Raw genomic sequence first — 24164 nt, 5'->3', positions numbered from 1 at the left:
ATAGCTGAGTGCTCAGCCCCAAATAGGATACTGCAGCATCCTGCTTGAAGCTCAGGGGGAGAGAGAAGGAGAGGGGGTGAGCTCAGGGGGTGGGACCATCTGAGAGTGGGAATAAAAGGAGGAAGGACTACAAATTACCGTCTTCTGGGCAGGGCAAGGCTGCTGGAAACACCAACTCAGAGCAGCTGTGTGGTCGGGTGCACAGGGCCTACAGGAGACTGGGTTCACCACCACCTGGACTCACGGCCCTCCTTCTCTCTGCTGAACTATTGGCTAGTGATGGATTCTAGAGGTGAGGTTGGTGCTGTTTCCACTTGTGTACTCACCAGGTTTAAATGGACCGTTTCAAACCAGTGGCCACACAAACGTCCCGGTTAAAATCAGTGGGTCACAAAACAAAAGACAAGACATGAATGTAGGTAAGGTCAGTTGTATGGATGATGTATGAGTTCTGTGGGTACTTGAGAAGAGTGTCTAGTCTGCTCTTGTTCAAGGAACTGTTCTATAAACGCCAGCTCAATCTGTTGGTTTAGATGCTTTTAGTTTCTTGGTGTCCTTTCTAAGTGTTTGCCTACTTGCTCTCTATCATTGGTTGGGGGAGGGTCTTAAGACTCCCTTAACGTAACTGGATTTGTCTCACCAGTTTTGTCAGTTTTGCTTCACATATGTACAGCTCTGTTGCATGGTGCATCCCACTTGGCAATTGCATGTCTTCATAGTGGAGATGTTATTTTATCAGTAGAGACTATTTCTTTTATCTTCTGTTTCCTGGTAATTTTCTTTGATCTTAAATCTTGAGCCATTTTTAATTTGTTTTGATTTGAGTAACTTGTTTTTGTATCTTTTTTATTTCTACCTGCCAATGATGCTAACTGAGATGGATAGCAGGACTTTCTCAGAACCGCCAGTGGTAAATTAATGACAGGGAGTCTTTTAATGTAGCTTAAAGCTTAGGCCTTTGGCTGGGCAGTCTCTAGGTACCTTTCTAGCTTAATCTGAATAATAGTCCTGCCACGTGGCTGGCTCTGCCTCTCTGTATTGCTGTGGTCCATCCATTCATCTCTGTCTCTGCTGGTGAATCTCTCTCTCTCTTTTTTCCCTCCCAGCATCACTTTTTCTTTTGTAAGTTCCACCCTCCACTTCCTGCCCCAGATGTTGGCTGTCAAATGTTTATTACTACCAATAGGAAAGTGAGGAAGAATGAGTATTTACAAAATATAAGATCAGTGATGGGCCATAGAAATAACAATGCCAAGATCTGGCAAATACTTAGCTCTGTGGGTGTAGCAATCAACAATCGAATATACTGAGACATAGCTTCACAAGATGAAGGGAGGTGAGTTTCTTGTGGAAAGTATATAAATAGGTACTTTCTTTTTACTTTTTAATTTTCTTTTTTTTAATTTTAATTTTTTATATTAATTAGAGTTTATATACTTTATATCCCAGCTGTAGCCCCTACCCTCATACCCTCCCAATCCTACCCTTCCTTCCTCATCTCCTCCCTGCCCCTCTCTAAGTCCACTGATAGGGGAGGTCCTCCTCCCCTTCCATCTGACCCTAGTTTATCAGGTCTCATCAGGACTGGCTGCAATGTCCTCCTCTGTGACCTAGCAAGGCTGCTCCTTCCTCAGGGGGTAGGGGAAGGCAAAGAGCCCGCCACTGAATTCATGTCAGAGACAGTCCCTGTTCCCCTTACTAGGGAATCCCCCTTGGATGCTAAACTGCCATGGGCTACGTCTGAGCAGGGGTTCTAGGATATATCCATGCATGGTCTTTAGTTGGAGAATCGGTCTCAGAAAAGACCCCTCACTTAGAAAGACAAGTGGGATGGACATTGTAAGTAGGAGAAAACAAGAAACAGGACAAGAGCCTTCCACAGAGGACCTCTGAAAGACTCTACCCACCAGGGTATTGAAGGAGATACCGAGACTCATAACCAAACCTTGGGCAGAGTGCAGGGAATCATATGAAAGAAGGGGGAGTTAGTAAGACATGGAGAGGACAGGAGCGTCACAAGGACCAATATATCTGGGTACTTTTAAATTTTCTAATCCATCTTTTTATTTGTGTATTTAGACCACTGATATTTAGTGTACTTATCAATATATTGGAATTATAAATCCTTTTTTTTTCTGATTATGTTGCTTCTTTTCTTTTCCCTGCCTTCACATTAGTTACTTGAACTCTTTAAGAATTTCATTCATCTCTAATTTTTTATTGAATTTTATTATATATTTATTTATTATAATTTATTGTTTGTATCCCTGCTGCAGCCCCTTCCTTTGTCTCCTCCCAGTTCCACCCATCCTCCCTCTTCTCCCTCTATGCTTTTTCCCTACTCTCCTGAATAGGGAGGACCTCCTCTTCTTCTATCTGACACTAGCTTATCAGGTCTCAACAAGGCTGGTTGCATCATCTTCCTCTATGGCCTGGTAAGGCTACACTCCCCCAAGGAGAGGTGATCAAAGAGCCAGCCACTGAGTTCATGTGAGAGACAACCCTTGTACCTCTCACTAGGGAAACCTTGGAAATTGAACAACCAATGGGCTTCCTTTTAACAGGGGTCTAGGTCCTCTCCATGCATGGTCCTTGGTTGGAGTATCAGTCTCTGCCGGACCCCTGTGCCCAGGTATTTTGGTTCTGCTGTTCTCCTTGTGGAGTTCCTGTCACCTCCAGGTCTTTCTATCTTCTTCTTCTTCCATAAGGATTCTGGCACTCTGCCCAAAGTTTGGCTATGAGTCTCAGTATCTCCTTCGATACTCTGGTGAGTAGAGTCTTTCAGAGGTCCTCTGTGGAAGACTCCTGTGCTGTTCCTTGTCTTCTCCTACTTCCAATGTCTATCTTGTTTGCCCTTAGGAATGAGGATTAAGCATCTTCCCTAGGGTCCTCCTTGTTGCCTAGCTTCTTTAGGGCTATAGATTTTAGTATGTTTATCTTATATTATGTGGCTAATATCCACTTACAAGTGAGTATATACCCTGTGCATCTTTCTGCTTCTGGGATACCTCACTCAGGATGATCTTTCTAGTTCCCACCATTTGCCTACAAATTTCATGATTTCCTTGTTATTACTTGCTGAGTAGTATTCCATGGTGTAAATGTACCACAATTTCTGTATCTATTCATCTGTTAAGGGACATCTAGGTTGTTTCCAAATTCTGGCTATTATGAAGAGGGGTGCTTCGAACATGGTTGAGCAAATGTCCTTATTGAATGGTGGGGCATCTTTTAGGTACATGCCTCGGAGGGGTATAGCAGTATTCCTAATTTTCTGAGAAAGTACCAGAATGATTTCCAAAAGTGGTTGTAAAAGGTTACATTCCCACCAGCAATGGAGGAGGGTTCCCCGTTCTCCATGTCCTCTCCAGCATGCACCATTCCTTGAGTTTTTTATCTTAGCCATTCTGATGGGTGTAAGGTGAAATCTCAGGGTTGTTTTCATTTGCATTTTCCAAATGAGTAAGGACAATGAGCATTTCTTTAAGTGTTTCTCTGCCATTTGATATTCCTCTGTTTGAGAATTCTCTGTTTAGCTCTGTACCCCATTTTTAAATTGGGTTACTTGGTTTGTTGATGTTTAACTTGTTCAGTTCTTTATATATTCTGGATATCAGCCCTCTGTCAGATGTAGGGTTGGTGAAGATCCTTTTCCAATCTGTAGGCTGTCATTTTGTTCTGATGACAGTCTCCTTTGCTTTACAGAAGCTTTTCAGTTTCATGAAGTCCCATTTATTAATTGTTGTCTTAGAATCTGTGGTGTTGGTGTTCTGTTCAGGAAGTTGTCTTATGTGCCAATGAGTTCAAGGCAATTCCCCTCTTTTTCTTCTAATAGATTTAATGTATCTGGTTTTATGTTGAGGTCTTTGATCCACTTGGGATCTGGGATGGAGATGCCTCCAGAAGATATTTTTTTGATACAGGATTGTTTTTTAGCTATTCTGGTTTTTTTTTTTTTCATATGAAATTGAAAATTGTTCTTTCAACTTCTGTAAAAAAGGGTATTGGTATTTTGATGGGAATTGCATTGAATCTGTAGATTGCTTTTGGTAGGATTGCCATTTTCACTATGTTAATCCTACCAATCCATGAGCATGGGATATCTTTCTGTCTTCTGATATCTTCTTCAATTTCTTTTTTCAGGGACTTGAAGTTTTTTTCATATAGGTCTTTCACTTGCTTGGTTAGAGTTATACAAGGTACTTATGTCCTTTGTGGCTATTGTGAAGGGTGTTGTTTCCCTAATTTCTCAGCCCTTTTGTCTTTTGTATACAGGAAGGTTTCAGTTTTTTTTTTTTTTTTTGAGTTAATTTTGTATCCAGCCACTTTGCTGAAGGTGTTTTATCAGGTGAAGGAGTTTTCTGGAAGAATTTTTGGGGTCACTCATGTATGCTATCATATCATCTATAAATAGTGATACTTTGACTTCTTCCTTCCAATTTGTAGTCCCTTGATCTCCTTTACTTGTCTTATTGCTCTAGCTAGGACTTCAAGTACTATGTTGAAGAAATATGGAAAAAGTGGGCAGCCTTGCTTTGTCCCTGATTTCAGTGGGATTGATTTATGTTTCTCTCCATTTAGTTTGATGTTGGCTATAGGCTTGCTGTATATCGCTTTTACTATGTTTAGGTATGTGCCTTGTATCCCTGATCTCTCCAAAACTTTTAACATGAACGGGTGTTGAATTTTGTCAAATGCTTTTTCGGCATCTAAGGAGATGACTATGTGGTATTTTTTCTTTCAGTTTGTTTATATGGTGGATCACATTGATGGATTTTTGATATGTTGAACGATCCCTGTATGCCTGGGATGAAGCATACTTGGTTGTGGTGGATGATATCTTTAATGTGTTCTTGGATTTAGTTTGCGAGTATTTTATTGAGTATTTTTGCATCAATGTTCATAAGCGAGATTGGTCTGAAGTTCTCTTTCTTTGTGCAGTTTAGATATCAATGTGACTGTGGCCTCATAGAATGAGTTTGGTAATGTTCCTTCTGTTTCCATTTTGTGGAATAGTTTGAAGGATGTTGGTGTTAGTTTTTCTTTGGAGGTCTGGAAGAATTCTGCGCTGAAACTGTCTGGCCCTGGGCTTTTTATTCAGATGGGAGACTTTTGATGACACTTTCTATTTCCTTGGGGTATTTAGGACTATTTAATTTATTTACCTGATCTTGATTCAGCTTTGGTAAATGGAATCTATCAAGAAAATTGCCCATTTCATTTACATTTTCAAATTTTGTTGCATATAGGCTAAAAATATAGAATGCTTCATGAATTTGCATGTCATCCTTGAGAGGCCATGCTAATCTTCTCATTCCAATCTTAGTATATGTGCTGCCGAAGCAAGCACCATCTCTAATTTTTTTTAGTATATATCTTTGTATAATTTTTAGTTTATGCTATTACATTATATAAATATTCTTATCACAATCTCTTAGCTTAATTTTGTCAGTTCAAATGTGGTATAGCATCTTAACCCTCTTCATATATCTTTATTTCCCTTCATGTATAACTAGTCATAATTCCTCTACATCCATTTAAAAACCACATCAGACAGTATGATAGTTTTGGTTTCAAGCATCAAATATAATTTAGTTTTGAAAATGAAAAGGGAACCTGTTGTGGAAAGGATGCTATACTAGAGAGGGCTTCTCTACCCCAGATAGTTCCCAAATAATCAAGACAGAGCCCTTTTAGAATTATAAAAGCTTTAAGGCTCAGTAACTGGGCAGATAGCAACCCTCTAAGCTATTTTGCTATTTCCCAGCTACACACCCCAAGTCACTATCTGTAATTGTTCCTGCCTGGCTGCTTCTGTTCCATCAGGCCAGCCCTCATGGCCACATGCTCATGAGTTATATTGCCCAATGGTGACTTCCTTCTCTCTGGCTTCTTTTCCTGATTCTCCCTCCATCTCGTGATCCCCATCTGATCCCAAGCCCAGAACCTAAGCTCTGCCTATTTCTCTTCTGCCCCATTATAGGCTGTCAGAGAATATTGGTGAGCAAAGTTTACACAACATCACTTGGTGTATGTGAGGATGTGCTAGTATGAGCTGCAATCAGATCTCGGAAGCCGGTAATTTAGCATTTGAATGCATAACACCATAACCAACAGGAACCTGTTGTCCATGCTTTCTTTTGCTTTTTTTTTCTTTCCCTTTATTTACTTATTTTTTTTGATATTCTAAGGTTACTTCTTTTATTTATCACTTCCTGCTTGGGGAACTTTATTTAGCCATCCTTTTAAAAATACTTACGCATTTTTATTTTTTTACTGTGGATGTTTTGCCTGTAAGCATGTACATCTACTGTGTGCATTACCTGATGCCTGTGGAGGCCAGAAGAAGGTGTCAGAGAAACTTGCTTCCCTTCATGTGAGACTGAATATGGCAAATGTTTGTTTATTAATTAGGAAGAAAAGTGGAATTGCACAAAGTAATTTTGTATGTTTTTTTTTTAATCCAATCTAGAGAGAAAACTTATGTCCTAGCCTCTGTCCAACTCCATTTCGAAATGGAAGCAACTGGGACCTTCAGCAATAATAGTCACAGAAACTGCACAATAGAAAACTTCAAGAAGGAGTTTTACCCCATCATCTACCTGATAATATTTGTCTGGGGAGCCTTGGGAAATGGCTTTTCCATATATGTCTTTCTACAGACTTATAAGAAGTCCACATCTGTGAATGTTTTCATGCTCAACCTGGCCATTTCAGATTTCCTGTTCATAAGTACCCTGCCCTTCAGGGCTGACTATTATTTCAGAGGCTCCAACTGGATATTTGGGGACCTGGCCTGCAGAATAATGTCTTATTCCTTATATGTCAACATGTACACTAGCATTTATTTCCTAACTGTGCTGAGTGTTGTGCGTTTCCTGGCCACTGTTCACCCCTTCCAGCTGCTACATGTCACCAGCGTCAGGAGTGCCTGGATCCTCTGTGGAATCATATGGATCTTTATCATGGCTTCCTCAGTGATGCTTCTGAAGAATGGCTACGAGAAGAAGAACAACATTATATCATGCTTGGAGCTGAATCCCCAAAAGTTTAATAAGCTCCTGATCATGAACCACATTGCATTAGTGGCAGGCTTTCTGCTTCCGTTTTTCACACTCACCATCTGCTACCTGCTGATCATCCGGGTCCTGTTAAAGGTGGAGATTCCAGAATCAGGTCTGCGAGCTTCTCATAAGAAGGCACTGATCACCATCATCATTGCCATGATCATCTTCCTCCTCTGTTTCCTGCCTTACCACGCACTGAGGACCCTCCACTTGGTCACATGGAATGAATATTCATGTGGAGATGAGTTACATAAGGCCATGGTCATCACACTGGCCTTGGCTGCAGCTAATAGCTGCTTCAATCCTTTTCTCTATTATTTTGCTGGGGAAAATTTTAAAGATCGATTAAGGGATATATTCAGCAAAGATCATCTACAGAAAGCAAAGGCAAAGTGCAGCCTTCCATTTCGTGTATAGCTAAAGAAGAGAAGTAAGCGTGTGTGGGGGGTTCTGTTAGACAGGTGTGCTCTTGAATCTTCGTGTCCACCTTCATCCACTCACGGTCTCCAAATTACTTTGTGTTTGCAACGTAACCAACAAATGTTGGTCCCCAACATTTAATTGACCACAACGTTTGCTAATAAAGCCTATTTCAGAAATTTCATTAAATTTATTTTTAGTGGTTGGGACTAAATAAGAAATTTAGAAAAAATTTTTTCCCTAAATATTCTACTGGAATCTTGCATGTTGTACCATGACATCGGGAAAAATTGCCAAGCACAGTCAGCCATGCTTTGCATCAGATCCTATGCTAGGTCTGACATTCTAAATTCCTAACTTGAATTCAAGCACTCCAGCTTCTCCAAATCCTTTCCCTATTAAAGCCCTGGAAACACAAACAAACCTACTGAGTGTGGGCTGAGAACTCAGGTGCAGACCTTGATTTGAAGAGGAAGACTGCCCTATAACAAAGCAAGTAAAGGTCCGGATAAGGTTGATCAGAGAGAAAGGTGGAGAAGGAGGAAGGCAAAAGAGAGTGAATGATAAGTTGAGGTAAAAAAAGAACTTCATTTTTGCCCCAAGAAAGGGTCACTAGCAACCAAGTGGAAGAATGTACCTGTTGTGTCTTTCTTCCCAGGAATGAGGAAGACTGAGGAGTGGGGTATGTTGAAATCAGTTCTCAAGGGACTATAGGAATTGCTTCTGGAATAGGGGAGAGGAAGAGTCATGGACGTGCATCTCAACCTAATTTTGAGACTTGGGGTTGGATTGATGTCACTGAAGTCATTGTAGTGCTTAACAATTTTCCCCAGTGCCACATTTCAGTAGGCAAGATTCTGGGAGAATATTTAGGAAAAACACCTAAAAAATACCACTGGGATGACAATTAAAATAACAGAGGTGGCACTATAGTTTGAATTGAGCCTTTGGTAAAGGGTCCAGCAGAAAATGAGAAGTGGTATTAAAAAAAATCCTTGATATTAGAAAGAGACCACTTATAGCCACAGAGACTGGCTACAGGTGCTAACAATTATTCGCATGACCATTGTGTCAAGCACCGCTCCCTGGGCTGAGCAGCCTGAGCAGGTGCTCCATAGTACAGCCACAGAATCCTCCTAAGAACGCACAGAGAGTCCACAGATGGAGAAATCAAGAAGTGTGTCCAAGCCTACATAGCTAGCGGGAGTTTAAAAGCCTCCTTGAAGGCATGTTGACCGGATGCTCTCCCCCTCCCCCTTGTGAACCTCCAGAAACACTTGTCTAAAGTCTGCATGGAAACTTCCTCTCTTGTCAGGCACATATTCCTTTCTCATGCTTACAAGGTTTGGGGGATGGAGAGATAGATGCTTTGGGGTTTGGTTTCTACCACTGACGCGGAGGCTCAAGGCCATCTTTAATCCCAGTTCCACAGAATTTGATATTCTTTTTGTGGCCTCTGTGGGCGTGCACATTACACAGACATGAATGCAAACAAAACATTCATTCATGTGAAAATTCTTAACAACAAAAATAACCCTCCTCCCCCCCCCAAAAAAAAAAGTCAAGATCATCTCCTTGTCATTGTTGACCCCTGGCAAGTTGGTGGAAGAGAGGTTGTGCTCTGAAGTTGGAGTTGGCTACAGTAGTGTTTATATAAAACAAAGACTCTGTGACCTTATTATTTAGCTACCTGAATGATAGACAGATGTCAGAGGAAGATCCTAAGACATCTGCCTACAGGGAGACTCCCCTATTCTAGAGAAAAGGCTGACAGATGCTTGGGAAACCTCCAACCCCAAATCAGGGCATCTGCTCTGCCGTTTACCTGAGAGTGAAGCCTACAATCTAACACATTCCCTTGACTCCCAGAGAGCATCCAGCCATCCCAGTCCAGTCCCACTCTTGATGATGAGCAGGTTAATCACCACACAATTTTCAGTGGAAAACCCCTGACATTCAAGTCACCAACAAATAAGAGGGAGAAATCTTCCGGAGGAAAGATCTCAACATTTTGTTACTGTTAAATTTGTATCAGAAGGCACTGGGGTGCTGCTCCAAAGCAAGAGGAGGAGACAGACAACCAAGAAAATAGGAATCCTGGTGAAGGGAAAACAACTCCGAAGAGGATTAGAAAGCAGCTCATACAGATAGGGGCAGGAATGCCAGGAGACTGCAGGGTGGATAATGCCAAGAACAAGAAACCACTCAAGGAGCACAAGTGGGCAGGGAGAGCTGGGATGCCAAGTCATTATGATGCTCTAGAAGAAAAGTGTTTGCTAAGAGCATGAATAATAACTTGAACACACTACATAGCTGAATATTTACACAGGAGATGACACAAATGTAGAGACACTAGGATAGCATCATTGGAAATGAGTAGATGAGTGGAGAGAGCTGGGGCAAGGGGAGAGGCCCAAGGAGCCTGGGTTTTCATCTTTCATCAGAGAGAATTCATGCTAACCAAAGTTGGGGAGAAGCAAACAGCTGTATAGCATGTTGTTTAGTGAGAGGGAGTGAATAACCAGAGAAGGAGCCAGAAGACCTGGAGGAGACTGCATCTGGAGAGGAGGTGAAGGTGGAACATTTATTTTTTTTGGGGGGAGGGTACGTTTATTTTTTAAAAATGTCAAACTGAATAATTTGTGAATGTGTACTACTGGAATAAAGTGAAGATTAAGGTGAAATTAAATAGAAACCTTTAAATCAATGTTGTGTTTTTAAAGAAGCAAGAATAAGCGTAACAGAAAGGCTAGCAGTAAAAAGCCTCTTACTTAGGGTAGAATGTCTCTAAGGCAAAAGACAAAAATAGCATTCTATTTGCCAAAGTGAAGGCCAAGTGCCCTGAGGTTTCAGATAGAGATCTTTTTGTTTGAGACATTAGGTGTCTCTTCAAAGAAACATGCAAACTCTTCAAGCAGGAGAAAGGATTTTTGTTGTACTAACGCTTTTCTCAGTCCGGGCCAGGACTAGATGACATTGTCTTTTATATCTGTGTTGAGTAATAAAAACTCTGCTTTAGATTTGATCACGGTTTGTTCTCAAGCAAAGATGATATTGAACTAGCAAAAAACAAACAACCAACCAAACCAAACCAATAAACAAACAAACAAACAAAAACCCCAAAGAGTTAGGAGACTGGCCAGTATGGCCCCTTTCTATCCAGAGTTCACTTTTTTACCTAGAAAAATATTTGGAAGAGGAGAGCCAGAGGAGAATGGGAGCCCAAGAAATATGGGGATGAGAAATCTTCATTCTAACATTCCATCTTAGATAGAGGCTAAAGAAAGTCACCAAGGACAGTACATCGAGAAAAAAATTGTTATAATGCTGATAGGAATCTTAACATTCTGCTAGCATAGTAGCACTAGTGTAAGCATCTACAGAGAGCTGAAAAGAAACAGCCTGGACACAAGCTGCTAGTCTTGTTGGAGAAGTCTCTGGAGGGTTAGCTGAATGATTTCTGTGGGGAGCTAAAAAGCTCAGCCTACGGAAGGCCAGCTCTAACTCCCTGTACCTTTGCATTCCAAGTACGGGTAGACACAGAGGTGGCTATAAAGACAACCTGCTACGTGGGAAGCAGACGACCCATGACCAGAGAGGCCTGAAGCGGAAGTTTCTGGTTCCTTTGAAGACTTGGTTGTGTCATGTGATGTTTTTGCTGGAAGCTGTTTTGTTAGAGACAACATGATGTTTTTGAGGGGAGCTGTCTCAAGCTAGGGGAGTGACTTTGGCCAGCCAAAAACATGGGTGGACTTTGGGGAGAGGAGATATATAGAAGGCCACAGACATTAGGACAACCCTTTTAGGATCGACATCACTGCAGCACTGGTCTTAGTTTTCGATACTTCACTTCACAAAGAGAAATGCTACAGAGAACTTCGTGGGGAAATCCAACTGAGTCTTGCGGCTTTCTCTTACTCCTTAGGATTTAGTGGAATCTTGCTGTTTCTGCTGAGTTATGTTGATTCGTGCTGCTGCTTGGTGATGGCCTTTGGATGAGACTGCTGGTATCTAGACAAAGAAGAGTGGGCTCATCTGAATCTAAAAAGGCCCCCTTTTTCTATAACCTTCCTTCTCCCCTACCTCTGGCCCGTGGGTTGGAAGGGAAATAGAAGCGTTTAAAAACTCTAAATAACGTAGGTTTGTTGAAAAACATAAGCCTACAGAGGCCTCCCTGAAGAGCTGGCTCACAGAATACCTCAGTTGCACAAGTTAGGATGCACCAGCTTTCACACTAGGGCACCAATGACCAGACTGAATTTCCCATCCACTGGCGCAATAAGGGCTTGGATCTACAGTAAATTAAACTGTAGATCCTTAATTATTAATTATTAATTAATTAATTATTAATTATGTGAACACAGTTCACATAAGCCACAATTGTCCTTAAACTCAATTATAATTGAGTTTATGGAGCATTTTAGCTATAAGCTTCCGCCCATTCTTTATTAACAATGTATTTCACACAAATAAAGACATATGATAAAGAAGAATCAAGTAGTGAGTGGCCTCTGTTCTTACTGTTTAGTATGAGGACTAAGGTTTTATTAGTATTGCCATGGTCATTGACAGATGACTATGGCCATAGAGATCATTAATCTCAATTTCATATTATTTTTGGTTTTATTTATAATTTTACCACATAAATGTATGCCCACATGCAATACTGCGTTGTTTAGATGGTGGGGCACTTTGTTTTGGAAAATGGAAGGATACAGTAATGTTTTTTTCACTCTGATTTAGTTATTCATTTGTTTGAAACCCAATCATGGCGTTGCCTCTTGGATGACTAATACAATTTAACCATTCATGATTTTGTTAATGAGGACTTAAGGTTTTGTTATATATATATATTTTTTATTTTCTTTTGTTTTGAGAAGTTCTCATTCAGCCTTGGCTAGCCTTGGATTCACTGTGTAGCCAAGGTTAACGTTAAACTCGTGATCTTCTGGTTTTACCTCCCAAGTGCTAGGCTACAGGCATGTACTATTATGCCTGTTTTATGCCTGCTGACCAAGCACTCTACCAACTGAGCTACATCCCAAGCTCTGAGTCTTAGGTCTCTGCCAGTATTAAGGAACATATTCCCATACGTGTCTCAGTCCCACACATTTAATAAAAGTAGTCTCCAGATCCTGAACATAGGAATGTGCTCATGATAACATTTCTGAGTACTGCTCAACTATTTTCCAAACTGGTTTTTACCAAGACAAAATCCATGCCAGCAGTATATGTTAACTCTCATGGTCGCCTTTTGTGTGAGGTGGTTTGAATAGAATTGGCCTCAATAGACTCATGTGTTTGAGGGCATGGCCCTTAGGGAGTGGTTCTATTAGGATGTGTGGCCTTTTGGAGGTTGCAAGTCATTGTGGGGGTGGGCTTTGAGGTAGCACATGCTTAAGCTACACCCAGTTTGATGCACAGTCACTTCTGTGTCTGTGGATCAAAATGAAGAACTCTCAGCTCCTTCTACAGCACCATGTCGGCCTGCATGCTACCATGACAACATGACAATAATGGACTACACCTCTGAGACTGTAAACCAGAGAGAGAGAGAGAGAGAGAGAGAGAGAGAGAGAGAATTTAGGGGATGATATAGAGACCTAGGGTAGTGGAAATGCCCTGTAATCTATGAGAGTTAATTACCCTAGCAAAGTCTTGTAGTAATGGGGGATACAGAGCCCCTAGCAGTGGACTCGGTCATCAACCCAGCCACAAAATTTTTGTCCTATAATCTGTCCTGACTGCAAGATGTGCTGGGGCAATGGTGGCGCAGAACTTGTGGGAGTGGCCAGCCCATGACTGGTCCAGCTTGAGGCCTGTCACTGATTGGGTGGCCAGGAACCAGAGACAGGACAGCCCAGAGACCCAGAATAGAACCAAAGACAACTGGACAAAAAGTCAATGAAATGATCCTTAATGGTATTCTGCTGTGCTCATAGATCAATGCCTAGCCCCATTGTCATCAGAGATGCATCATTCAGCATCTGATGGGAACACATGTGGAGACCCACAGACAAATGCCAGGTGGAGCCAGGGGGAGAAAGGATTGAAGGAGACAAAGGGGTTGAGGTCACCGCTAAAACGCAGCTCACATAAGCCACAAGCAGGCATCATAGGGGCTCACAGAAACTGAAGTGACAAACACGGACCCTGAATGGGTCTGAGTTAGGTCCTTTGCATACCTTATGGTTGTGTAGCTTGGCATTCTTGTGGGAGTCCCAGCAATGGGAGTGGGGGGTATTTCTGACTCTTTTGCCTGCACTTGGGACCCACTTCTTCCTACTGGGTTGCCATGTCCAGCTGTGATAGGAGGGTTTGTGCTCAGTCTTATTAGACCATATTCAGTCATTAACCCTGGGAGCCTCTTCCTCCCCCTCCTTCTCCTCCTCCTCTTCTTCCTTCAAGAAAACTGAAGAGGAGTTGATCTAGGGGAGAAGTGGGGTGGGAAGAAAGACTGGGAAGAGGGGAAGAAGGGAAAACTGCAGTTGAAATGTAATGTATGCGAGAAGAATAAAAATTTAAAAATTGTTAAACATATTTTACAGATGAGGAAACTGAGGAATCACAGAAAGACTAAGACGGAATAACTCGTTTGGTTGTATTTGCCAACAACAGAACCACTATTGAAATCTAAATTTCCAGAGTTCATGTTCTCGGTAATTGTAATGTACTTCATACTCCTTTTTGCTGTATTTTAAAAATAATATTTTAAATTTATTCTTTGAAAATTTGATAGATGTGTATATGTATTTTGACTCCCCCAAACTACCTCCTTCCAACTCCCCTTGAGACCTACCAACCTATGTCCCTCCCGATTTCATTCTTCTTCTTCTTTTTTTTTTTAATTATTGTTATTATCAATAGCGTCCTGACTGAAATTAATGTTTCCCGTAAGCATATGGGTGTCGAGTCATCCACTGAGGCATGGAGAAGCTACAAATAGGCGCATCCCTTAAGTGAGAAAAGTGACTTCTTTCCTCAGAGGCCAGCAAGGGCTAACAGCTTCTCATCTAGGGTAGGGTGTTGGGAACAGCCCCCTCCCCACCTCTATCCATTTGGCAACTTTGGCTGGCTTGGTCTCCTGCAGGTCTGTGTAGACAGACAGCCATAGACGCTAAGAGCTGCTGTGTGCATTATCTGTGTCGTGCCCAGAAGACATTTCAGAGCTCCCCCATTCCTGGGCTCTTACATCCTTTCCACCCACTATTCTGCAACGTTTCCTGAGCCTTGAATGAGGGAAGTTGATACAGAAGTTCTGTCTACGGATGAACACTCATAGTCACTGATTCTCAGAACTTTGACAAGATAGAAGTCTTCATATTAACCACTACACACTGCAACAAGTAGTTTCTATGACCAAGATCGAGAGCAGCACAAATCTATGGGGATAAATATAAATATTAAGAAGTAGTAACATGACCACCTAGCAAAAGAATACCAGTAGATTCTCTTAGGGTTTATCATATCCTAGTTATAAGATGCTAATAAGGTTTATAGTTCCATATATGAAATGCCTCCTGTGGAGCAGGTCCTGATTTCAACTAAAAAGTGGTTGGCTACCCCTCTCACTGTCATGCCAACATTATGCCAGTGGGTACAACTTGCCTGGTAGGTTAGTATTGTAGCTTGTAGAACCCAGTTCTAAATAAAACCATGGAAGTGCTATTCCCTCGTAAGTTGCCTATAGCACCTTCTAGTTCTATGAAAGTTCTAATCAACAGGAAGAGAGTTCTCCAGTCAGTTTGAGATTGAGTTCTCAAGGTCCTTCAAACAAGGTGGGTGTTGTCTTCACCAGTGGGGAGATCTTACCATTAGAAACGGTGAACAAACAAGAGCAGTGCAATAGCCTGTATTATTTTGGGTACTTCTGGGCCCTACTACACCAAAAACTTGTAGGGAGGTATATTGTTTCTCACAGCGAGATTTTATTAAATAACCCATATTTCTAAGAGCAATATTGTCCACAGTACAAGCACCAATGATCAAACTTCCTTGTTCTATATTATGTTTCTTAATTATCTTATGAACTAATGGATTCCCATAAAGCCTCTTCACACATCCTTATTTTTGACTGATCCACACCCTACTATTTGCTCTGTCCTAGCTCCCTGCTCCCACCCCCACTTAAACCTTCAATCCACAGTACTCCCCTGAGCTGTTCCTTCTTGCCACTAGTCCCTCTAATTATATCTTTTACTTGGCTTGCAAGATCACAGGTTTCCATAAGGCTTTTTCATTCACCTTTCATTTTTGTTAAGCCTTCTTCCACCCCCTCATTTTCCCACCCCCAGAGCCCTTCATGTAAGAACCTTTCTGCCCTTAAGCCTGCCCTCTCTACTTTCTTTTCCCCGGTACTTACCTCCTCTTCCTTAATTTAACCTACATTCCATCAACTGACATGACCCTGCTTTACTTGAGGGGCCTAAGAATCTGCAGGTTTGGATATTGGTGGAGTCCTGGAGCTAATTCCCCAAGAATATGGAGTGATTATTGCATTTACTTTTTTTTTTTTTTTTTGGAAATTCATTTCTCAAAGAAGCATGGTAAGACTGTATTTTCTTGCTATTGCTATGCGTTGAAATGCATGCATTTTTCCTGTTGAACATTTATTTTAATAGTGTAGTTGCCTATTAAAACTGACAATTAAAGGGGTCAGAAGGATGGCCCAGTGGTTAAGAGCACTTGCTAGTTTTGCAGAGGACCCAGATAGCAGACTGAGGCGAGCACTCCAGTGACTAGAGCTCTGCATGAAGAATGTTACCCTGCAATGAACATGCAGCCTGGAATTTTAATACTAATTTAAGATAAAATCCTGAAGTTAAACAGCATTTGCTATTTTTTTAAAAAATATTTTCTGAGAGACCCACACGAGAGCTCCTCTTTTCTGAGGAGAAATGGAAGACAGGCAGATGGGGGCAGGTGAGAGGGAGAGACTGGGAGGAGAGGAGGGAGGGGAAGCTGCAATCGAGATGTAAACAAATAAATAACTTAATAAAAATCATTCTCTAAATTTTATGTGCACGTATGTTTTGTCTGCATGTCTGTGTATCTTGTGCCCACAGTTGTTGGGAAAGTGTCTGATCCTCTGTAGCTGGAGTGACAGATGGTTGTGAGCTGCTATGTGAGTGCTGGAAACTGAACAAGGGCCCTCTGGTAGAGCAGCCATTACTCTTGACTGCTGAGCCATTTCCTCAGTCTCCAGAATTTATTCTTGATTATTTTCTATTTCATATAGCTCATTTGTCTTTTCTCTGCTAGAGAGAAGAAATGGGTTAATTACACCGGATTTATCTGTGAGGGATTGGCTGGCGTCTTTGACTACAGGACTGTTCAGTTTCATAATCTGTGACTTCTCTTTACAGTCATCAGAGCATGTTGGGTCTTCTTTGTGCTTTCTTGTATGTGCTGAGAACAATAAAACCCACACCTGGAAATTCTTATTGAGCATAGCTGGCCTGCTTCTTAGAGTTTTTAAAAGCGTGATAACCGATTTTATCTGGTTAAATGTTATTTCTGCGTGGCTCTGTGATGGTATTTCTGGGAGAGATGAGCATTGGCACTATAGATCTCAGTCCGGTTGACGTCTCTCTCTAAGAGGATGGGCCACATGCAATTCTCTGAAGGCCTGACGAGAACATGAAGGCAGAAGAAGGGAGAATTCGCTTTTTAGTTACTTGGGCAGAGTCCGTAGACTGGGACTCTCCTTTAACGACCCTCGCTCTCAGGCCTTTAGACCTGCATTAAAACTGTACTATTATAACCATGGCACTCACTGAGATTTCCAGGTCCTTGCAACCTGGAACAAAGAATTGGACCAGTGATGCAGGGCTAACAATAGAAATAGAGAGAGGTGATTAAGAATGACACTATGGAGAATGCAAGTGGGCTAGAGAGCCAGAACAGGCCCCAGAGGTCACAACCCTTTACTGGCCATTTACGTAACACCTACCTGTCTCTGGTTTGGAGATCATTGAGTCTTTCTTGAGCATGCTCTGTTTTGTTACAAGCAGCCCTGGTGGGGAGTGGTCTTTTTCTGCAATAGCTAAGAGTGAACCTTGATGCCACCCTCTGTGCATCTGTGCACTGCCTTTCCTGGGTCTTTTCTTTGCAGACAGAGATCATGAGACTTCTCGGCTTCCAAAATCACACGACTCAATTTCACGTTACACATTTCTTTGTATATATGGATGTAGACATAGACACGGACAGGGCTATAGACTCGTGTGGTTCATCGTGTTTCTCAGGAGAATCATGGTGAATTCATGAAACTCCATTAAGGACTTGGATAGAAAGCTATGGATCTTGGGGCTACAGACATAGCTAGGTGGTTAAGAACACAAACTGTACTTAGCTAAGTTCCCAGGCCAGTCAGCTCACAACTGCCTATAACTACAGCTCCAGAGGAGACCAGTTATCACTTCTGGCCTCAGTGGGCACCTGTGCACACCTGGTCCATGCATATATATCAATTAAAATAAATTAAATTTAAAAAGATAAAAAACCCCACAGATCTCCAGCCATAACTTTAGGAGTCAAATTGCTTTCTAAACAGTCATATGTTTCAAATTTAAACATACTTTGAAGTGGTTACTCATAGGAGAGCCCTAGGAGCTATACATGGTATGTAAGCATGTGACCCAGCATTCAGGAGGCTGAGGCAGGAACATTCATAGTTCCAGGCCAGCCTCGGCTGCAGAGCACAAGTCTGTCTGAGACAAACACGCTGACAAAAAAAAAAAAAAAAAAAAAAAAAAAAAATCTCTGGGTTCTGTTTTAAGGGAGGGTATAAATCTACACAAGCCAGGCTCTTACAAGAAAAGTGCCCTTTGAAGCAAAGTCAAGTGAGTTGACAGCCCAACTCAGACTTCTGTCACTTTGAAGCTATGTGACCTCAGCAAAGACTATTTTCCCTTTTGCCCTAGTTTTCTGTCACTGAAGGATGTTACATCATTGAAGGCGTTAGACATTATAAGAGATCAGACCTGCAGCTTGGAGAAATCAGGGCGCAGCTCCCATCTAATTTGTTCCTTGAAGTAAAGAACTGGCAACCCCCCCTCTGTTAATACACAGAGCCCAGCCTCAAGATGTAACAGTCAGAAAACCTGTTCAAGAGAGTTTTCTAATAGCCTGGTTCCCCCACCATGCTATCCGTGGCGGCTATCTCTCCTCCTCATTGTCGTAAGCTGTCTCTCCTGGTGTCCTCATGATGTCCTTTCTGCTTGCTTATCTTGTGGTTCAGTCATGCTCCCTCTGCTATGACGTACTGTCCCTTCTTATGCTCCCTCACTGTAGGGGCCATGGTTTCAGGGCTGTCTTTCTTAAGAAAGAACATTTCTAAAAAGTAACTACTTCTCTGGTCTCTTCCCAAACCCGTCTTTCTGATTTCTATCAGGGAATAAGAGTACATGCCCCATCTTGAAGAATGGTTGTGAAGACAAAGCACATGTTGACACATATTGGTAAAATTCTGAAGATTGCAGACTAGTACATACTACCTGTTATTTTGTAAAAGAAAACATTAGGATTTTATTATTCACATTACATTTTAAATGGCTTTGGGGAGCTTGCCAGATAAATGAAATCATTAGTGAAATTTCACCTAAAGTAAACAGTCATTTTTGTGCTTAGAATCCTTCCCTCATTTGCCTGTTCTTTCAATTTTGCTGTTTTTTGGTGTTCCAAAAATAGCACGCTAGTGTTTCTCACTTAAGAGGCCACAGTGATTACGCTGACTGTAAAGTGGTCCTGGTTGGAAGAGAGCTCGGAGGTCTGAATTCACCCAGGGGTGAGGGAAAAGCAGGCCTGCTGGAACAGCTGCAGTTGACCCCTGGGGCTCCTGGAACCGATGACTTCAACTTCAGTTGTGTAAAGGAGCGACGTCATGGAAGTCAAGGCCTCGATGACTCAAAGCTCTTCTGGGTTTTCTTAGCTTGTCCTTAAATGAAGAAGGCTATAAACAGCTCCTTGCCTCAATACGTTTACGCACCTTCCAGAAATACGAGAGGAAAGCCATGATTGATGCTGCAGTTTGGGGCTCTGGCAGCCCCACCACCTGTTCTCCTTAGGTCAGTGAATGACACATGCCATAGTGAAAAGTTGAGGAGAAAATCAGTTCAGTGTGCTCACACTGGAGAAGAGGGACAGATCGGGAGGCCCACGGACCCACGGACCTCCAGTCTAGCCCACAGGAGGTTTGGGTTTAGAGAAAGGACATGGGTGTGCCTGACTAAGCAGATCCTGTCAGTGGGCCTGTTTACTGATGATGCATCTTTGCCTGGGCTCCTGGCTCCTGGTCTGTCCTGTGTGAAAGCTCTTTCTTAGAGATGAACTCCCCCTTCTGGCTGGTACCAGAACCCCAGCCTTTTCCTTCCTGGCAAGAGACGCCTAAGGAAACCCCAATTCCTTGGGGTCCTTTGAAGTGTCTCGCTTCGGTGTCTTCTGTGGAATAGTCACATGATCTCAGGGAAGGGAAGTTAGACACGAAGCTGTGTGCTAAAACCTGCAGGAACGCAAGCTCAGTGGAACTCACTTCTAATCCTTGTCGTTTCAGGACTTTGGAACATGTCATCTTAAGATGAAGATCTCCAGTTATGATTTGTGTTGTTGGTTTTTATGATTTGTGTTGTTGGTTTGTTCTCACTTTCCCCATGAAGCATATAAAAAGAAAAATACACAGAACTTAGTGAGGTCTAAAGTGCAGATTCCAGAAAATGTGCCAGGTAAAAGTTTCCAGGAAGTGGGTGAATGTGCTAGGAAACCAGGAGTTCATTCTTTAGAAACCTGCCTCTCACCTCAGCTCTGAAGTGCTCAGGTAGGGTAAGCAACCTGTCTTGGCCTCCTTGGAGAGACTAAAGCCTGTCTTATAGTGTCCCAAAGATTGGCACTAGTGCCAACATATGTAAGAGCAACGAGGAAAACCCTTGGTCCACAGTGGACTCTTATTATAGTAGAAGAAAATGGGGTAAAAAAAATGTTACAAGAATGTGACATGGCAACCGAATAGAACAAGATGAAAATGAAATTTTTCCTCAGCTCTGGTCAGTGTGTGTGTATGTGTGTGTTTGTCTATCTGTCTCTATGTGTATGCGTGTGTGTGTGTGTGTCTATGGGGTCAGCTGTAGGTCAAAAGAAAACATTTATAAGCTTACAATAAAAATTCCCAGAAGAGCTCTGCTCGCCCGTAGCCAGTCCTAGTCTTATCCCCAGCTTATTCTGCAGCAGAATAACCCGTGGCAGTCAGCCTTGTGGCTCATACTCCCATTGCCTATGGAACTTCCCTTTCTAACCTCTCTCCCCCACTCATTATTTTGTACCAGACTCCAACCCTACCATGGACCCCCTTTTAACCCAAGGGCTGTTCCTTTTAGGGCAACAAGTAGGCTGAGGGCAGGTCTATACCTTTTCTATTGCCTCAGTATTTAATATTTTTGTCTTAACCCATCATTTCTAAGTGTCCTACTACACTGATAAATTCCTTATTGTCTTGTAGAAGTTTAGTGATAAGTGAACTGGAGATGTAGTTCAGTTCGCAGACGGCTTACCCGACGTTCAAGAAGCCCTTAGAGAGGTTACCAGTGCTGTATGCTGGCAGCAGCAGTGGGTGCCTGTCATCCCAGCAGGTAAATACAGGTTATCCTCAGCCACAGAGATAGTTCAAAGCCAGCCTGGCTGAAAAACACACTCCCTTGCCAGGCATTGGTGGTACATGCCTTTAATCTGAACACCCAGGAGGCAGAGACAGGAGGATTGTTGAGTTGAAAACAAGCCTGGTCTGTAGAGTGCATCCAGGACAGCCAGGGCTTAAAGAGAAACCTTGTCTCACAAACCCAGACCAAAACAAACCCCCCAAATTTACAACTACTACTATAAAATCCTAATTATATAAGACATGATATTTAGAATATTTTAACAATTATAAAAATTATAAAACATTATTATTATAAAACATTTTCATCAATTAGGTAACATGATTGACAATATTATGAAAATGTTTCCTTCTAATAAGGGATATGAATACATTTACCTTTTGGTCCTCCTCCCCCATCTCATATGTACATGATGTCAGTAATTATTTATTGAGTTGAATTTTTTATTTAGAACTTTAGCCAAAATGCTGGTGTCACCTCTCCCATGTTTAGTACAAAGAATCAGGCAATACCACTCAATCCTTCTGCAAGCAAAACTGACCATTCCGGAAGTCAGAGAGAACCCTCCTTCCAGTCTAAGAGGGACACAGGCCATATTCAAGCTTGCTAGAGGCCTAGACACAGAAGGTCCTCACTAGAGCGTGGATTGGTCTTCTTGGATTAGCACACACTCAAACCCCAACCATCACTACCACCAGGGACTGCAGAGCTTTGACAAAAGATGCTAATTTCCTTCCAGTTTTGGTGGCTAGATGTTCAAGATGTAAGCACCATGAGGGTTAATTTCTGGAGAGGCCTCAGCCAGGTGTGTAGCTGGTGGTCCTCTCCCATGTTCTTAGCTTTTTGCAGGACTGCCATGTGGGAGATGCCACAGAAGCAGCTCCTTCCACGTGGCTTTTTCAGGTGGTGACAAGGATGGGAGAGCACAGTGGCTCATGGCCCACTGACACTCTCATGGCTCAGCACACAATGAAGAATGGTGGGGACATGAGCTCTCAGGAGAAGAGGCTGGGAGGGGGTTGGCATAAGACAACACACAAAGGAAACTTTGTTTAGCCATGTCTGCTCAAGATAAAACCGTTTCTGGGGTAAAGACAGAAGACAGCAGATGAAGCCAGGAAGCCTGAACAAGGTCATTGTCAGTGTGGACAGGAAGGGATTGAGAGCTGGGTGAGATAAGGCTGGCTCGTTGATCTCTCCCCTAGTACCGTGGTGTAGCTCCAGGTGTATGACGGGTTCTCAGGCAGCCAGAAGGCACATTTCAGACACACTGTGGGGAGTGAGGTGAGACCTGTAATAGGACCCCAGATTTCATTGGCCCTGAGACCTTAACACAACTGACTCCATGATGGAAGTGCCGTTCAGGCCATAAAACTCAGCTTGAAGACAGCACCACCTAACAAAATGAAAACAAAGATCTAATCCATCAAACCCTGGGAGAGTCTCTAAATGCAGAGGTACCTTGCCTGTTGGCTTCTGTAGTTCTGCTTCTGGCTAACTGTTCTTGTTAACTGAACTATGCCAACCCAGAACTTTTTTTTTTTTTTTTTGCTTAAAAGTCCACCCTGAGAGAGTTTCGTGGAAGAGTGGGAGGAAGGATTGAGGGAGCCTGAGGGATCCAGGACATCACAAGAAGACCTACAGAGTAAACTAACCTGGGCCCATGGGGGCTCACAGAGACTGAACCACCAACCAAAGAGCATGCATGAGTTGGACCTAGACTCTCTACACATGTGTAGCAGCTGTGCAGCTTGATCGTCATGTGGGTCTCCTAACAATGAAGTAGAGGCTGTTTCTGACTCTGTTGCCTGCCTTTGGATCCCTTTCCCTTAGCTGGGCTCTCTTGTCTCACCTCAGTGGTAGGGGAGGAGCTTAGTCCTGCTGTGACTTGAGGTGCCAGGGTGGGCTGGTACCCACTGGGGAGCTCACCTTCTCTGAGGAAACAGGGAGCAGGGAGGAGAGTGTGAGTGTGGGACTGGGAGGAAAGGAAGGAGGCTAGGATCAGGCTGTTAAATAAATAAATAAATGGAAAAATATGACAATATAGTAAAAAAAATTCATACATGCCTGTAATGTCAGCACTCAGGAAGGCAGAGGCAGGAGTTTGAGACCGGCCTGGTCTGCAAAGCGAGTCTAGGACAGCCAAGGCTACACAGAGAAACCCTGTCTCAAAAAACAAAACAAAAAGTTCACCCTGAGAAATGCTATGCCTTAAAGATGGAGCTGGTTTCCGCCTTCCACCTTCCCGATGGTGAGTGCTCTCTGTCACGAACAATTCCACATTTGGCTAAGGCTGAGGATCTGGCTTGCTTCCATGTATGTGGACCTATCTGCATTGCCCATGTGGCACGCTGGGGTTGGCTACCCAGAGGCTATTTAAGCTGTGGGCTGGCTTTCCCCAGGGTCAGATGATTGTTCAAGGTTCCTGAATAAACTGCATTGAAAAAAAAAAAGTTCACTCTGAGAAAGATTCGGGGCTACACTGGGATCCTGAACACCCAGTGTAGTAACAGGCTGGTTAATAAAGATCTTCTGTTGCCTTAAACTCATGTCTGAGCAGTCTTCTCTGGTGAATACCCCACAACAAGATCAAGACAGTGGACAGTACAATTTCAAGTGAAGAATCTATATGAAAGAGATATTGTCAATGGGGTGTGAAGCAGACAGCTGTGGGGTCACACCCCCTGGCTAGGGGGTCCCAGAACAAGTATGCATTCCTCTGTATCTTACTCTTCTCATCTGAGAAAAGTTCATATAATGCTAATGACTTTTTCATTACAGTTCAGTAAGCTAGCTCAGCATGGCCCTGGGATATGGCATATTGTGCAGAGGAGAGAGGAAGGATGAGGATGAGGGCTTAAGTGGAGAAGTGGGTGGGGTGCAATGGCTAATCTTGATGGTCTACTTGGTGAGGCTTAACATCACCATGAAATACACCTCCGGGGATAACTTTTGTGAGGGAGTCTATAGATTGGATTGAGGTGGGATGCTCTGTCTTAAGGGTGGGTGGCACCATTCTTTGGGCTGG

The 24164-nt window shown here is 42.6% G+C and overlaps 1 protein-coding gene and 1 pseudogene across 4 annotated transcripts in view; one reads left to right on the top strand and one right to left on the bottom strand.

Annotated features, from left to right (window-relative positions):
- Positions 1 to 7676, top strand: part of Cysltr2 (cysteinyl leukotriene receptor 2) — a 33384-nt gene extending 25708 nt beyond the window's left edge. For 3 of the 4 annotated variants that reach the window (XM_060391434.1, XM_060391432.1, XM_060391435.1), the window contains 2 exons: positions 5984 to 6078; positions 6473 to 7676. In XM_060391434.1, the coding sequence (XP_060247417.1) occupies positions 6516 to 7484 (969 nt within the window). In that variant the 5' untranslated portion in view covers positions 5984 to 6078; positions 6473 to 6515 and the 3' untranslated portion in view covers positions 7485 to 7676. The remainder of the gene's footprint in view (positions 1 to 5983; positions 6079 to 6472) is intronic. The other variant, XM_060391433.1, reaches the window with a different exon arrangement.
- On the bottom strand, positions 5253 to 5350 carry LOC132656766 (U6 spliceosomal RNA; annotated as a pseudogene).
- Positions 7677 to 24164: the final 16488 nt, after the last annotated feature.

Source organism: Meriones unguiculatus, chromosome 9 (assembly GCF_030254825.1).
Source record: "Meriones unguiculatus strain TT.TT164.6M chromosome 9, Bangor_MerUng_6.1, whole genome shotgun sequence".
Classification (NCBI taxonomy): domain Eukaryota; kingdom Metazoa; phylum Chordata; class Mammalia; order Rodentia; family Muridae; genus Meriones; species Meriones unguiculatus.
Note: the sequence above shows the minus strand (reverse complement) of the source record. Positions and strands in the feature narration are given on the sequence as shown.